The 14,826-nt window shown below is 33.7% G+C and overlaps 2 protein-coding genes across 6 annotated transcripts; one reads left to right on the top strand and one right to left on the bottom strand.

The window, feature by feature from the left end:
- The first annotated feature begins 508 nt into the window (after positions 1–508).
- On the top strand, positions 509–2,989 carry LOC107029418 (berberine bridge enzyme-like 13). 2 transcript variants are annotated; one of them, XM_015230827.2, is made up of 3 exons: positions 509–643; positions 900–1,100; positions 1,562–2,989. In XM_015230827.2, exons 2-3 carry the CDS (start codon positions 1,010–1,012, stop codon positions 2,851–2,853), a joined length of 1,383 nt encoding a protein of 460 aa, XP_015086313.1. In that variant the 5' UTR covers positions 509–643; positions 900–1,009; the 3' UTR covers positions 2,854–2,989. The 2 variants fall into 2 exon arrangements, with proteins under 2 accessions (XP_015086313.1, XP_015086312.1); XM_015230826.2 differs by having other exon boundaries at positions 527–1,100.
- A 140-nt stretch (positions 2,990–3,129) lies between these two features.
- Positions 3,130–9,576, bottom strand: LOC107031724 (protein NPGR2). 4 transcript variants are annotated; one of them, XM_015233182.2, is made up of 6 exons: positions 9,101–9,576; positions 8,284–8,760; positions 7,857–8,109; positions 6,132–7,345; positions 4,980–5,136; positions 3,130–4,046 (listed from the first exon to the last, which is right to left on the bottom strand). In XM_015233182.2, exons 2-6 carry the CDS (start codon positions 8,473–8,475, stop codon positions 3,730–3,732), a joined length of 2,133 nt encoding a protein of 710 aa, XP_015088668.1. In that variant the 5' UTR covers positions 8,476–8,760; positions 9,101–9,576; the 3' UTR covers positions 3,130–3,729. The 4 variants fall into 4 exon arrangements, with proteins under 4 accessions (XP_015088668.1, XP_015088667.1, XP_015088670.1 ...); XM_015233181.2 differs by having other exon boundaries at positions 8,284–8,744; XM_015233184.2 differs by having other exon boundaries at positions 4,980–5,133; positions 8,284–8,744; positions 9,101–9,575.
- Between the last annotated feature and the right edge of the window lie 5,250 nt (positions 9,577–14,826).

The raw sequence follows: 14,826 nt of genomic DNA, 5'->3' as shown, positions 1-14,826 counted from the left end.
TTCATAAATTATTTTTTACTCTAGTAAAAATAAAAGATGTCTATTAAAAACATGTTTCATTCATAAATCAAACACTAAAAATTATTTTCGGAAAATATTTTCTACTCACCAACCAAACATGAAAAAATAAGTCCAAAATCTACTTATTATCTAGGAAAACATTTTCTTCTATACCAAACACACCCTGAATAGAAAATCAAAAAAAAAAATCTTGTAAGGTGGCTAGTCTCATATACACTGTGAGTTGTAACAAGTTGTATGAAAAGACATAAAACTGTTTATTATACTACATAATAGTTCACTTTATCTTTTCAAATCCTAGTTTGAATTTTTTTATTTTTAAAAAAAATATTTATGTATATGTCTTTGTTCCTGTATCTATTTTTGTTATTTGCTTAGAGTCTATTCCTCCTCTTCCTGTTTGCTCTTTCTTTGAGTAGCAAGAAATGTTGCTCTTACTTTAAGTCATAATCTCTCCATCTTGTACAACTATGTGCTTTGATTTATCGGTATAAGTCTCGGAAATGGAAAAAATTCTAGGAGAATACGTATCAGACACTTGGTGGGAAACCAAAAAAAAACGTTGGATGACATTATATTGACATAAAAATACGTATCGTATATTCCTTTTGTATAGTGAAAGGTATACTACTCAATTAATTATTCTAGTCATCAACCAGACACTAATTAAGAATATATAAACCCCTCTAAGCTAATTCCAAAGCACATTGTAGTATCAGCTATGAAATCCTTAAACTTCTCTGTTATGCTCTCAATATTTCTCATAGTCTCATGTTCGAGCTCGTATGCTCTTTCAGATGTTTCAACATCGTCATTTAATGGGAAGTTGTATGAATGTATTTGCCAGAATTCTGATTATTGTGTCCCTTTTTCCACAGCTTTCGTCACCCCAACAAATGATTCGTTCAACACGATCCTACAATCTACTGCACAAAATCTCAGATGTTTACTTCCTTCTGTTGCTAAACCTCAGCTTATTTTCACACCAATGACAGAATCACATGTCCAGGCTGCTGTCATTTGCTCAAAACAGCTTGGCCTTCAGCTTAGAGTTAGAAGTGGAGGCCATGATTATGAAGGTAACTAATTTTTACTTATATTAGTTACATATATCAAATACGGATGATTAGACAGGACATGACACAACTTTGAGGTTACCAAGGAAATGACCTTAATTAGATAGGAAGGTGTGGAGGACGTGTGTTAGGGTAAAAGGTTAGTGCAGTGGAGTCTTTTGTTTATTGTGTTTCGATTATTGGATGTTTTTGTGTTCTTGTTCCTTTCTCGTAGGATTTGTTGTTCCCCTTGTTAGTTTCTATGTTTTCTTATTTTTTGTACTTGGATTTGCTATACTTGAGCCGAATGTCTTTCAGAAATAACATCTCTACCTCCGTGAGGTGATAGTAAGGTTTGCATACACTCTACCCTCCCCCAGACCCCACGATTGGGATTCCACTAAGTGTGTTGTTGTTGTTGTATCAAATATATAATATTTCTTTTTCTCAGTTCACCCCTCAAAGAATTTCTTTTGTTTTGGCAGGTCTTTCTTACATGTCTGATATGGAGTCTCCTTTCATCATTCTTGATCTATCAAAGCTTCGAGATATCGTGGTGAACACAGTGGACAACTATGCTTGGGCTCAGGCAGGGGCAACAGTTGGTGAAGTATATTATAGGATTTCAGAGAAAAGCAAGACTCATGGTTTTCCAGCTGGTCTTTGTACAAGTTTGGGAGTTGGCGGTCACATAACAGGCGGAGCTTATGGTACTATGATGAGAAAATATGGATTAGGAGTTGATAATGTGGTTGATGCAAGAATAGTTGATGCAAACGGCAGGATTCTTGATAGGCAGAGTATGGGAGAAGACTTGTTTTGGGCAATTAGAGGAGGTGGAGGAGCTAGTTTTGGTATCATACTTTCATGGAAGTTGAAGTTAGTACCTGTTCCATCGATTGTAACAGTTTTTACTGTCCCTAAAACACTTGATCAAAACGCGACAAACATTCTTTACAAATGGCAACAAGTTGCAGCTGACAAGCTTGATGAAGATCTCTTCATCAGAGTCATCATAAACGTAGCTGCTGATAAAAAAGGCGAAAAGACTATTCAGACAGCTTATAACTCAATGTTCCTTGGTAGAGCAGATAGACTTATACAAATAATGAATGATGTGTTCCCTGAATTGGGATTGACACACAAGGACTGTACAGAAATGAGTTGGATTAAGTCGATTATGTATATTGCTGGTTACCCGAGTAACACCCCACCAGAAGTTCTCCTTCAAGGTAAGTCGTTGTTCAAGAATTACTTCAAAGCAAAGTCAGATTTCGTCAAAGAACCAATTCCAATAGATGGTCTTGAAGGGCTATGGAAAAGGCTAATGGAAGAAGACTCACCATTAGTGATATGGAATCCATATGGTGGAATGATGGCTAAAATCTCAGAATCTGAAACCCCATTTCCTCATAGAAAAGGGATTATTTACATGATCCAATACTTAACACTTTGGAATGATCCTTCTAAAGAATCAGCCACAAAGCATTATGATTGGATTAGAAGACTTTATAATTATATGACACCTTATGTTTCTATGTTCCCTAGAGAAGCTTATGTGAATTATAGAGATCTTGATATAGGGATGAATAAGAATGAGAGTTCTAGTTTTATAGAAGCTAGTGTGTGGGGAAACAAGTATTACAAAGACAATTTCAATAGGCTAGTGAAAGTGAAGACTAAAGTGGATCCAGAGAACTTCTTCTTTCATGAACAAAGTATACCTACACTTCCTATTACAATGAAGGGGAAGAGTGTCAATCACTTTGAAATGTAATATTGCAAGTTCATTTTATCTTTGCAAAGTTGTAATCAAATGGTTTTGACAAACCATATATAGGGTAGAACCAATTGCCTTGTGTTTGTTTTGGAGTGTTTGAATTTTCTGTATATATGGTATAAAATTCTTAAAATGAATTTGTGTTCTACAAAAAATATGATAGTTCGATGCACGAAGTTCATGATATATGCAATTAGAGAACTGAACATTTTGGGACAAGTTAATATCTCAGAAGATCACTCTACTATGGAGATAAAATCACTCGAGTTAACGTTTTCATCTTCTAAAATCACTCAACTAAATTTATCATTAATAAAATAAATATATCATGGGCAAAACAAATTCTTTGTTTATGTCATATACATAATATGGATCCCATACACAAACAAACAAAAAGACAACTCATTATGATGATTCTTCTCTCTGTTGTGGTAGGAGATATGTGTAACAGTAAAGTTGTCTGTTTGTGACACCTATAGGTCACAAGTTTGTGTCGTAGAATTAACCTGTATCAGGATTGAGCTCCCTACATTACACCCTCTTGTCGTGCGGTCCTTCTCCACATCAATGTTAATGCAAGATACTTCGTGCAGCAGACTGCTCTTTTATGTTGAACCCCTCGAGAATGCTATTGTGAGGTGAACTCAGAACAACAAGGTTAGGACTTTGTTCCTGCAAACATGAGGTAGTAAGGTCTGTGCAGTACAATTTTGAACTCTTTTGACGCACCAGCTTCAAAAATATGGTCAATAAACACAAGAAATATTGATATTTTTCCCACTCTTATTGCACTATACATTTCACAGCTTCCGAGATGGATTCATTCGATGCACCAACTTGAATATCTGTAATAAATTATGTACAGGGAGGAAGTCATCTAAATGGTTCAACAGGTTCAGTTTCTTCCAGAATAATAGCAGCTTCAAAACAGTCAGCAGCTTCCGCGGCTGAACCTAAACCTCCCTCTTTGTATAACAGGCCTAGATTATACCATGCAGAAGCATTCATCCGATCAAGACGTAGTGCTTCTGTTAGAAGGCTTCGAATAATTGCAGGAGACTGTTTACCTATCTTCATAAGCACCACTGCACTTGATACCAGACTTGGCACATGATATGGATTAACAGCCAAAGCATTGGAATAGTCTCCCAGAGCTGCTTTATATAGGCCCTTCGATTGGTTAAGCAAACCTGAGTACGACACCAAAAGTATACTTCATGATCAGAATGATCCGTTAATTGGAAAGAAGAATTAGTTGTTTATTAACCAGACAAATATGAACAAAATAGTGTTCATCATGGACATCAAAATTTACCATAGCCACCAAATGTATGAACCATTAAGACAGACTACAAAGAAGTAGCCGAATCAAGAACAGGAGATGCAATGTAAAAACTCAAAACTTTGCAAGATAACCTTTACACGTATGACCACTAGTAACTATTTAAGGTAGAAGATGCTGGATTCGATAATCAAACAACGTCAGTAAACAAGAAGTTGATTTCCCTACATACACACAGTCCACACATATGATATTGTCTATCAACTAAATTTTCCTGACTCTTTTACTTGTATATAGCCGAAGCACCAGACGTCTAAAGGATCCTCTGCTGGTAACATTTGAAGGCCTAGAAGATAATAGCCAAATTCAGCATCCTAGGATATAAAAGAGAAGGTTTATGGAATTCAAGGAATTGTATGACTTGCAAATTATGTACACAGCATTGAAAAGGAAAGTTCACTTAATAAAGAAACTTTGAACAGGTTCAATGGGGAAAACATCAACACAAAGGTTAAAACTTGGCTATAGCCAATGGAGGCTTTTATAGACTATATAAACTTTTAAGAGAGTAGATAAAAACTCCTCAACTGATGATTTTTTCCATAACACTGGATAAAATGGTTCCAATCCTATGAATTACAGATCCAACATTACATCATCCATCCTTGGATGCCACATTTAGAGCATAGTTAAATTGACTGAAATCACTAGGAGTACTCGTAATTACATTTTGTTGGTTTTCTCATGAATATAAATCAGCAGGCATGAACATTTTGAGTTACATGCATATGTTTAAAATAACGAGCACAGTCAGGGGATAATATGAGTTAGATGTATGTACCAGCAGTATACAATCTACAAGCTGAATATGAACTGATAGTCTCAGTTTTGGAAAGACACTTCTCTGCATCTCGCCACTGAGATAATTTAATGTAGATGGAAGCAAGATCCAGCCAGGTTTCCAGCTCCAATGTTCTGCAATGGTCTCCAGACTCCTGCTATGTACATAAAATCAAATTTTTACTTCTTCCTCCACATAAAAGTGTTATTTCAAGAAAGTAAGCCAGCAAAACGGGCTACACCAGAGAAGTATATACCGCTAAGATGGATAAGTGAAGAAGTCGAGCTCTTCAAGGTTGCACATTAAAAGACGCAAGAGAAGGACAAGATATTCATCTGCCTAAGGTTTAAAATGAGGCTTTCAGGTCATATCAGTTTTCATTCACCTGCCACTATGTCAAGCAAACCAATAATGTGCTAAGCAACTCAACGCTTCTCTCCATTCCGAAGGCCAGAATTAGCTAGAAGTACCAGAAGAATAAGCCTAACATTTACAACAATCACACTTGCAAAAGTCAGGGAGACACACACACAAAAGAAAGGGAAAAACCCTTTCCTGAATTATCAAACCGACAAGCTGTATCGAACAGTTATGCAATATGCAACTATAAACAGGAGCCTTTCAAATGAGAAATAAAGACGTTTTTTGGCCTGCCAATATCCCAGTTCGGTGTGTTTGCATGAGCAGCATGGTTTGATTGAGACCCCCAATCATTGCCAAGCAATTTGTTTAAGGAAGCAATACCTTCATGCTACATTTGTTTAGTCCCTCACTTAATTCTCCTGATTCTATCTAATTATTTAACCCTTTTCCTCTGTCCATACCTAGCACGCTCAGCTACTCGTCGGCATCAGCTGTACTGGTAGTAACCCATTTACTTTTCCTAAGAGATTCTTTCTCCGAGGACAAGGTAGCTCTAATAGCCATGGAATTTTTGTATTGGCAGACACAGCCTGAACAATTCCTAGTTAACAAGCTTGTTAATTGATAGTTCATAAGGAGTTCAAGTTCTATAGAGGTAAATGTATGAAAAGTTCTATAGTCATTTTACTTGCAGACCTCTTACAACCTTTAAAAGCGTCAAATAAGACAGATGAAAAAAGGATTTGTTGAAAAGCTCCAATTCAGCTTGTAAGGGCAAGACCTGCTTACCTCGAGATCTTCCCCCAGTCCGAAGCTTCTTCTCTGAACCTGAAGAATAGCAAGAATCTGAGTATATATTTCTATAGCATTTTTCACTTGACCCTGCGCGATTTGGAGCTTAGCTTTGGTCCTCAACAGTTCTCCATGATCCCACTTTCCACTCTGCTCTAGGGCAACATTAATGATAGTTTCAGCATCCAGAAACCGTTTCTGAGCTGATAATACCCGAGCCAAAAGCATCGATCCTTTCAGTGTAGAGCCACCTTCCAGTTTAAGAAACCAGTTTGCGTAATGGACTGCGACATCCAACTTCCTTTGTTCGGCATTTTCTAGACAAAGATGGTAAATGACATTAGTATCACTCATCTTTGTCAGCTTTCCAGCAGATTCAAAGGACTTAAGTGCATCTGAATGTATCTTAACCCTCTCAGAATCTGTCAGTACTGTTCTAGAATGAGCTGTAAGTGAGAGTCCTAATACACAATTGGCAACACCCAACAAATGACTACATCTTTCTTGCAGTCTTTCAATAGCTCTGTGAGCATAAATTATCCCCTCGCTTGCACAATCTGGGCTTTCAGCACACACTTTTGAAGCCAATAACAAACCTGGAACACAGATGTGATCCTCTGTACTTCTCAACAGTTCCCGTAACAAGTTCAATGCAGTGAAGTCATCTCCTCCTCCGTAGTAACAGAGAGCTAAAATTAGATACTTCTCTTGCTGATCTATAGTTCTGGGAAGCAATTCTTCTACTTTGCTAGCCAAAGTCTTTAAACCCCCTGAGATAGATAATGCATACGAGAGATGATCAAGAATCGAAGGGTCCCACTCTATCCTTTGTAGAGAAATCTTTCTCAATAATATCATCAAGAGAAGAATAGCCTCTTCAATATTATTTCGGGGGACAAATGAACCATCCATTTGAGACTGGAGATTAGGGGGACACGATTCGCCTCCACTATAGAGAAGAAAGATGGCAAATTCTTTCTGAATCTTTGCAGTAGTTTGAATGTCAAGGTTCCACTGATGCAGTAGAGCTCGACGGTATGACATAATTGCTTCTCGAGGAGCATCTGCGAGTTTGCATAATTCAGGAAGCAGCTCAACAGCCTTGTTGAGAGTATCCTGCAATTTACAGTCAGTAGCAAAGGTTTCAGGCAAGCCTGCTGGTAATGAAGATTCAAGAATGTCGAGAACTACAGTACATGATTGAGCAGCTTCTGCAAAAAGATATTGGATATTCATTAGATTGAATATAGGATGAAAACCTCAGCTCATCAAAAGTATCACGTATGAATTCAATACATTGTCGGAAATACAAAAGCATGAAAAAACAAGGTAATCCAAAAGTTTTCAGGATAGTTTATTGACTCAATTTAGTAGATAAGTGAAGAATGGGTCAACAATATCAATCAATCAATCAACTAAGATTCAACTACGAACTAATTGGGAAGTGAAGGATGGGTAAAGTAACAAAAGTACAGACAGCAAGTGCAAGCATTTCAGAATTTCAACATGAATATATCATGTAAAACTGATGAAAAACAACCACTTCCAGAAAAAGGAAACGTTAGGGAAGCTAATAAAAACAGAAATATATTATTATGTATTTCGCCCTTGTGCCTGACTCATATAATAAAATAACAAATGAAGCAAACTGAACAAATTTGTCCATTATTGAAGATGACTAGTACAAAAAGAAGTGATATTTGATTGCCACATATACTCTACCTTTGTACCTCTGAAGAGCCTGCAATGATTTCGCTTTGAGAAAGACTGCTTCCAGGAGCAAACTCACAGCGTTTATGGATAATGGTGGTGTAGAAAAACTCCGTGAACGTCTCTTTTTAGTTTGCACTCTTTCGGCAAGGGCAAGTTTCAACTTAGGAGTCACTGAGGCAATATCTATTCCTTCAAAAACATGTAAAGCGGCCTCTATATTCCCCTTTTGGTATTCATATCTTCCTAGTAATGCTCTTGCTTCCTAGAAAATATTAATAACTTAGTTAAACTGCCATCAAATGGAAATTCTGCTAAATTTAAATTAAACCTTGAAGCGGTTAAGGATGAGATGATGCACGGAAGGAAGATATACATTTCATCATGTTAGGACCAAAAAGAGAAATGAAAAGATTGAAATAATAAACAAGGAATTCACCTCATAATTCAAACAACCACTCTCACGCAAAGATGATTCAGCTTCTTCGATATTTCCAGTATCAGGCTTCTGTCCAGCTTCTCCAGCTCGTAATGAATGGACACTCGATGTGTGATCCTTAGTTGCAAGGGATTCAGGAGATGTAACCATTTCATCCATCAGAATATGTTCCGACAAGCTTAGGCAGTTCATTATCTTGCACACACTCAAATAATCTGACGTCTTCCCCTTTTGCTGACACAATTAACATTCTTCATACTCTACAATCCTTCCTTCAATATCAGCAACACCAACAAGGATTTAACCTCATTTGTCAAGGAAAATTGCTAGAACTACAACTCTACAAGTTGGTGCAGATCAATTTACTGTCTCCCCTCAATAAGTTTACTTTTATCTTTCTTTAAGTTGGAGCAGATGGAGCAGATCAATTGACACAGTTTCTTTCCAAATCCAACATCCCACTGTAATAAACACAAACTTTTCCAAAAAATAAATCTTTAACCAAAAAGTGAACACATTAAAACAAAATTTCCATATTATCAACATCTATCTTCAAACTTATATTATGTCCCTCAATTCCAAATGATTTTTCCTCTTCCTTTTAGGATACAAAAACACATATAGATACCAAGTATACTAGTCATTTCAATCAAAAAGTATTACTGTGAAAACATCATAAATCAACTAGAAATGATCAATAAGTGAAACAATTAAAGGCCTAAGAGAATAATGGACCCATCATACACCAAAAAAGCAAGAAAACAATGATAAAAAAGCAAAGAAAAGGAGAAATTGGAACAGGTAGAAGGGATTGTACCTTTCACCATTACATGAATAACACTGAAAACAAGACAAGCCAGCCACTGTAGTTTCCATACTTAAAATCTCCAATCAATCAAAAAACTCCATTCTTTCTGTGATCATCCAAAAGAATATGAAAAAGCTTCAAACTTTACATTCTTTTTTGATTCTTCTCCACTTTCTTTTTTTGTAAAAATTACCATAACAAACATAACCCAATAATGATTTGGGTTTGTGGGTAGAGTAGGGACCCCTTTGGTGGGTGGAAGTTTGAGAATCCACCCAAAAGACTATATGGGCATTTTCTGTAACAAATTTCACTACTTTATGTAAAATATTATTACTACTAATAGCACAGTTCCAAGAAGAGTCTGATGATGATATGGGGTTGTAAGTAGGGGTATTTTGAAGGGGTGGGTGGTTGCAGTAAAAAGACAGCAGTGGGATTGTGGGGTGGAGACAATTCTTGAATCTTTTCACAACAATTTTTGTACAGAAACTGACAAAAGTCAGTCAATTTAATCAATTTGGAAGTTGAAGATGATGAAATATGAGTAATAAATGTTGTCAGTAAATGTTTTACTTAATCATGCTGCTCTGTCATCAATTTGCCATTTGTCATCTACGTTTCTCGGTTCACTTTTACTTATCATTTATTTTTAAAATACATTTTTCATTTTTATTCATTGCACATATCAAAAAAAAGATAATAATTTTTTGGGAAAAGAGTCTGATATATCCTTTAACTTTGTCATTTGGAGCTGATATACCCTCGTTATAAAAGTGGCTCATATATGCCCTTACCGTTATACAAACAGCTCACATATACCCCTGCCGTTACAAAATGACTCACATATACCCTTCATTTAACGGAAGTTAAAAAATTAGTTTTAAATTTATATTTATTACTTCTAATTTTTTTAAAAAAAAATTATTTAGGGGTATATATGATTCTTTTATCGAAGTTCAAGGTATATTTTAATTTTTTTCATACATAGATTATCTTTTGACTTCTTTTATTATAATTATTTGAATTTCTTATTCTTTATTATGTTTTTTTCTTTCATTCCTTAGTTTAAAGAATAAAAATTAAACTTTTTTTTTTGTGTATTGTAATTTAATTTCGTATTCGAAGAAAAAATTTGGACATCTACAATAAGTTTTACAAAAATATTAGTGAAACATAAATAAATTTGATTATCAAAATAATAATTATAAATTAGTCATTGAAACAAAAAAAAAGTCAAAGGCGAGCATTAAATTTACTCATATGAGATTATATTTTTTAGAAAAAAATAATATAAATTTAGATTAAAATTATTATTTTTTTCATTTCCGTTAGAGGAAAAGGGTATATATGAGTCATTTGTTTACAAGTAGGGGTATATATGAGCCACTTTCATAACAAGGGGTATATCAGCTCTAAATGACAAAGTTGAGGGGTATATCAGACCCTTTTCCCTAATTTTTTTCTTTATTTATTTAGCATAAATTCTTATTTTTCAAATCACTTTCTAAGACATCATTGAACAGGAGATAGTTTGGAACATATATCATTAATTAGTTTTAATAAATGTTATTAAGTTAAATTGTGACAAATAAAAGTGAACTGGAAATTATCTTTGTTACTCCCTATATCTATATGTTCATTTTTTTACTTGCACACTTAGTAAAAAAAATTGATATAGTGAATTTATTATCTTATTCATATTAATTAATAGATTTTCAAATTCAATTTAATCGTTGAACAGGTTCTACTTTTTTCAAAAATATCACAACTCTCTAAATAAAGTGAAGGTATAATAGTAAAACAACATTATCTTTTTTTAATTTGTTAAAACTGATAAGTAAAAAGAGGCAGTTAAAATCAAAACTGAACAACTATAAAGGGATGGAGTGAGTATGAAATACTCTCTTATTTTAATTTATTTATATTTTAATTTGACATAAAATTTAAGAAACAATAAAAATAAAATTGAAGTGATTTTAGATTAAGAATATTTCAAATGGATCATAATATTCTTTAATCTTATAATCAAAACTATACTTTAAAATACTGTCAAACAAAAAAGTAAGTAATTTTAATATGGTGAATGTTTGTCCTAAGAAGTTACTTCGAGAAAATGATCAGAATGGTCCTTATTGTATAATGATTATTTTATTTTGATCCTTAATATATTCAACACGATCTATATGGTCCTAATGTATTATAAAAGAGGATCAATTTGATCCTTTGACGTAAAACTAATCGATACATAAAAAAGAATCAGGTTACCTTAAATGTCAAATTCCACTTCAAAATGAATCGCGAAAACTTTCTCATCTCATAAAAGGGAACTTAGCTTAGCACCGAGTGAACTTATATATGAGTGGGTGTCCCTTTCCAATGTGGGAAGGAAGGTCTACCATAAATCTCATGAGGTGGATAACCACAATGCCTCAATAGGCAATAAATAGGGTTTCCATAAGTGAATAACCATAATGCCTCATCTTGGCATAAAGAGCGTTTTACATGTACCTCCAAGTTTCATAACTATGCTTGCCACATAGGATTTAGTAAGTGAATTCACTTAGTATGCTAGCATGTGTTAATGTTCTACCTTGGTTAGGTAAGAACACCTTCCATTGGTGTAAGGCTCTACAACATCAATTCCATGTTTATCACTCATGGTCTTAGTGTCGGTTAAGGCTATAGTTTTCCTAAAGTAAAATGGACAATGAAAGTAATGACTAAGGACCCTAACTAGGATAACCTAAGGGAAGATACATAGGATAGGTGGAAGTAATGAATCCACCTAGACATTGCACAAGTAACTCTCTAATGGAGTTCTAGGAAGGTGGCCTAAGTGTGCATATGTTATGGTTCTCTTGCATGACCTTGTGTTAGTGTCTACATGATGAGATGATATGCATAATGGTGGTCTTATTGACTATATGATGAAGGTTGTTGACATGAATGAAGTTGTCTTCACTTACTATGTTGATGTATGAATTGAATGTTAAGGTTTGTGGTCTCATGATGGGTTTACTAAGTATGTGTGAGGTTATGGGGTCTCACATGTAAATTGCACTAGTAGGCTAATATTGAGGTCATAAACAAGGTCTTATAATGACGTATATGAGAAGAAGTAAATATATGTGTAAAAGTAGGTAACTTACTGTAAAGACAATGAAGTCTTGACTTAAATGTGTCTTTGATATATTATGCTTATATGAGGACATGTGTTGGCTTATGTAGGTTGTATGTATCTTTCCTTGTGACCTTAAGGTGATGCAATGCACCAAGTATCACTCGAGGGTTACTTGAGAGGTTAATGAATAAAAGAAAAGAATGCTCACTGTAAAGAAGGGAATAGTTCACTGTAAAGTGACCTCAAAAATTGACTTAAATTCTATATGTGATTCTCTATTATGTTTGGCCTTTGAATATGTCTATATGGAGTATGTGAATCATATAAATGCAAATGTCTAAAGGTTTTATGAAAATTTAATCAAAAAGGCATGAAGTATGATTTAAAGAAAATGTCCCTTTTAAATGCATGTTTTTGCATGGTTATCATACTTAGTGCATTTCTGTAATAATCATATTCTTCTATACTTTTTACACAAAGTGTAGGTTATGGATGCTTAAAGAATGTCTTGAATGGTGATGAGTTTGATAGATGATTCCCAAGATCAATCAAAGGAATCCTTAAGTTCAAGGATCTCCTACTTATGTTTTACTGTAAAGTGATTATGTAGTAAGGGTCGTGTCCCTAAGGTACTCTAATGTTGTTGAGTCTAAGATGACAAAGAGACTTAGAATCTAAGTATGTACTATGATATTATATATATATATATATATATATATATATATATGAAGTAATGTTCTAGCATATGATGTGCTAAGAAAGTTTTAAATTTTTCGTTAAATTTACTATGACAATGAGATGAATGATAACTATGGGCAATAAGACCTCCGAGAGGTCAAGTACGTCATGTTACTTCTAGGGGGTGCTTCCCGGATGTGACATATCTATACTTAGTTGTGGTTTGTTCTAACCCATATCTTTTCTATTTCTACAAAAATATAGGTTCGGGTCATTCAGGTGCTTCGAGGTCATTCTCAATGAAGCTTGGATTGTTCCCAAGTTGGTGAATCCTCAAGTCCGAGGACGAAGCCCATGAATCTAGCTTTTGGTTATTTTGTTATTGAATACATTGTTCTATTTCCTAATTAAGGACTATGTTGTATTCTCTTATAAGACGTATTATAATGTTGTAAGGGTTAAGTCTTATTTCTCTTACTCTTATGTTTAGATGGTCATGTGAGACAATTATATGTGAAGTGAAGTTGAACTTCAAAGAAAAGTTTTAAATTTGTTCGCTTTTTATTCTACCAATTGTACGATGATATAAACTAAGGGCTTGTCTAAGGCCTCTAAGAGAACGAAGACGTTGGTTACGACTAGGTGGTGCTCTCCGGTCGTGATAGATTCTCAATCGAGTTCCACTTTTCTTATTGAAAGTCTATGTTATATTTCGTGTTATAAGACTTGTTTATTGATGTAAGGGCTAAGTCTTAATTCTCATTCTCTTATGTCTAGATGGTAATGTGAGATAAGTTAGTTTCTATTTTGATATATGACATGAAGTTAACTTCAATTGAAAAGCTGTAAATTTTTCCGCTTTTATTCTATCTTATATGCAATGATGAATGCTAAGGGCTTGTCTAAGACCTCTTAGAGGTTAAAGACGCCGGTTACGACTAGGAGGTGCTCTCGGATTGTGACAGCCTATTATAGAAGTTCAAGCATAAAATATGAATGTTATCATCGTGTAAGGCAATAACAAAAATGGTTAACTCCAACTTAATTATAAACCTAAACACATACATACATACATACATACATACATATGTATGTATACATACGTACGTATTACATACATACATACATACGTACGTACATACGAACATACATACATACATACATATATATATAATTTGATTTTTTTTCTTTTTTAGTTGTTATATTTTTAAGTCTGAAACCAAATAAAAAAAATAAAGTAATTTATTAATTCAAAACCATTCTGAAAATCAAAACACCAATCCAAATAAAATTTGATTTGATTTGATTATCTGGTTTAATCTGAATAGTGCACACCCCTATAGATGTGTATGGTAAGACATTTTGAAAGTCTAAGTGTACTTTCAAGTACGATTCCCTTCATTCATCTTTTGTACTTGTTCGTTACATTAAAAATATATTTTTAAAAAACTTAGTTGTTCCATTTAAAAAATCAAAAAATAACTCATTATTTTTTTTATTTCACTTTTATTATTAAATATTATTTATCTGATAACTTTTAGATGACTTATGATTAATGGACATATATGATAAAATTTACTTTTTATTTATTGTTTTTTATGGGATAATATCAAATCAAACATAAATAAATTAGGAAAAATAACTTAAATACACAACTATAATTTTTATATTCTCTAATTTTCCCTACTTTTTTTAAATATTATATAATTCCCTTTTTTTTTAATTTTAGTGTAAGTTTTTAGATACATTATATTCTCTCTCCTATAATACACATTTACCCATTTTAATGCCTATTTTTTCTCCATTAAAACACTCAACCTCTTAAATCAGTTTTTGAATTTTAAATTTTATCCATTTAAACACTCAACCTTTTAATCAGCTTTTTGATTTTGAATTATTAAATTTAATTAATTTTAAATAAAAGACCAAATTT

The sequence above is a fragment of the Solanum pennellii genome, chromosome 9 (genome assembly GCF_001406875.1).
Source record: "Solanum pennellii chromosome 9, SPENNV200".
NCBI classification, from domain to species: domain Eukaryota; kingdom Viridiplantae; phylum Streptophyta; class Magnoliopsida; order Solanales; family Solanaceae; genus Solanum; species Solanum pennellii.
The sequence above is the reverse complement of the archived record's forward strand: the minus strand, read 5'-3'. Positions and strand labels throughout refer to the sequence as shown.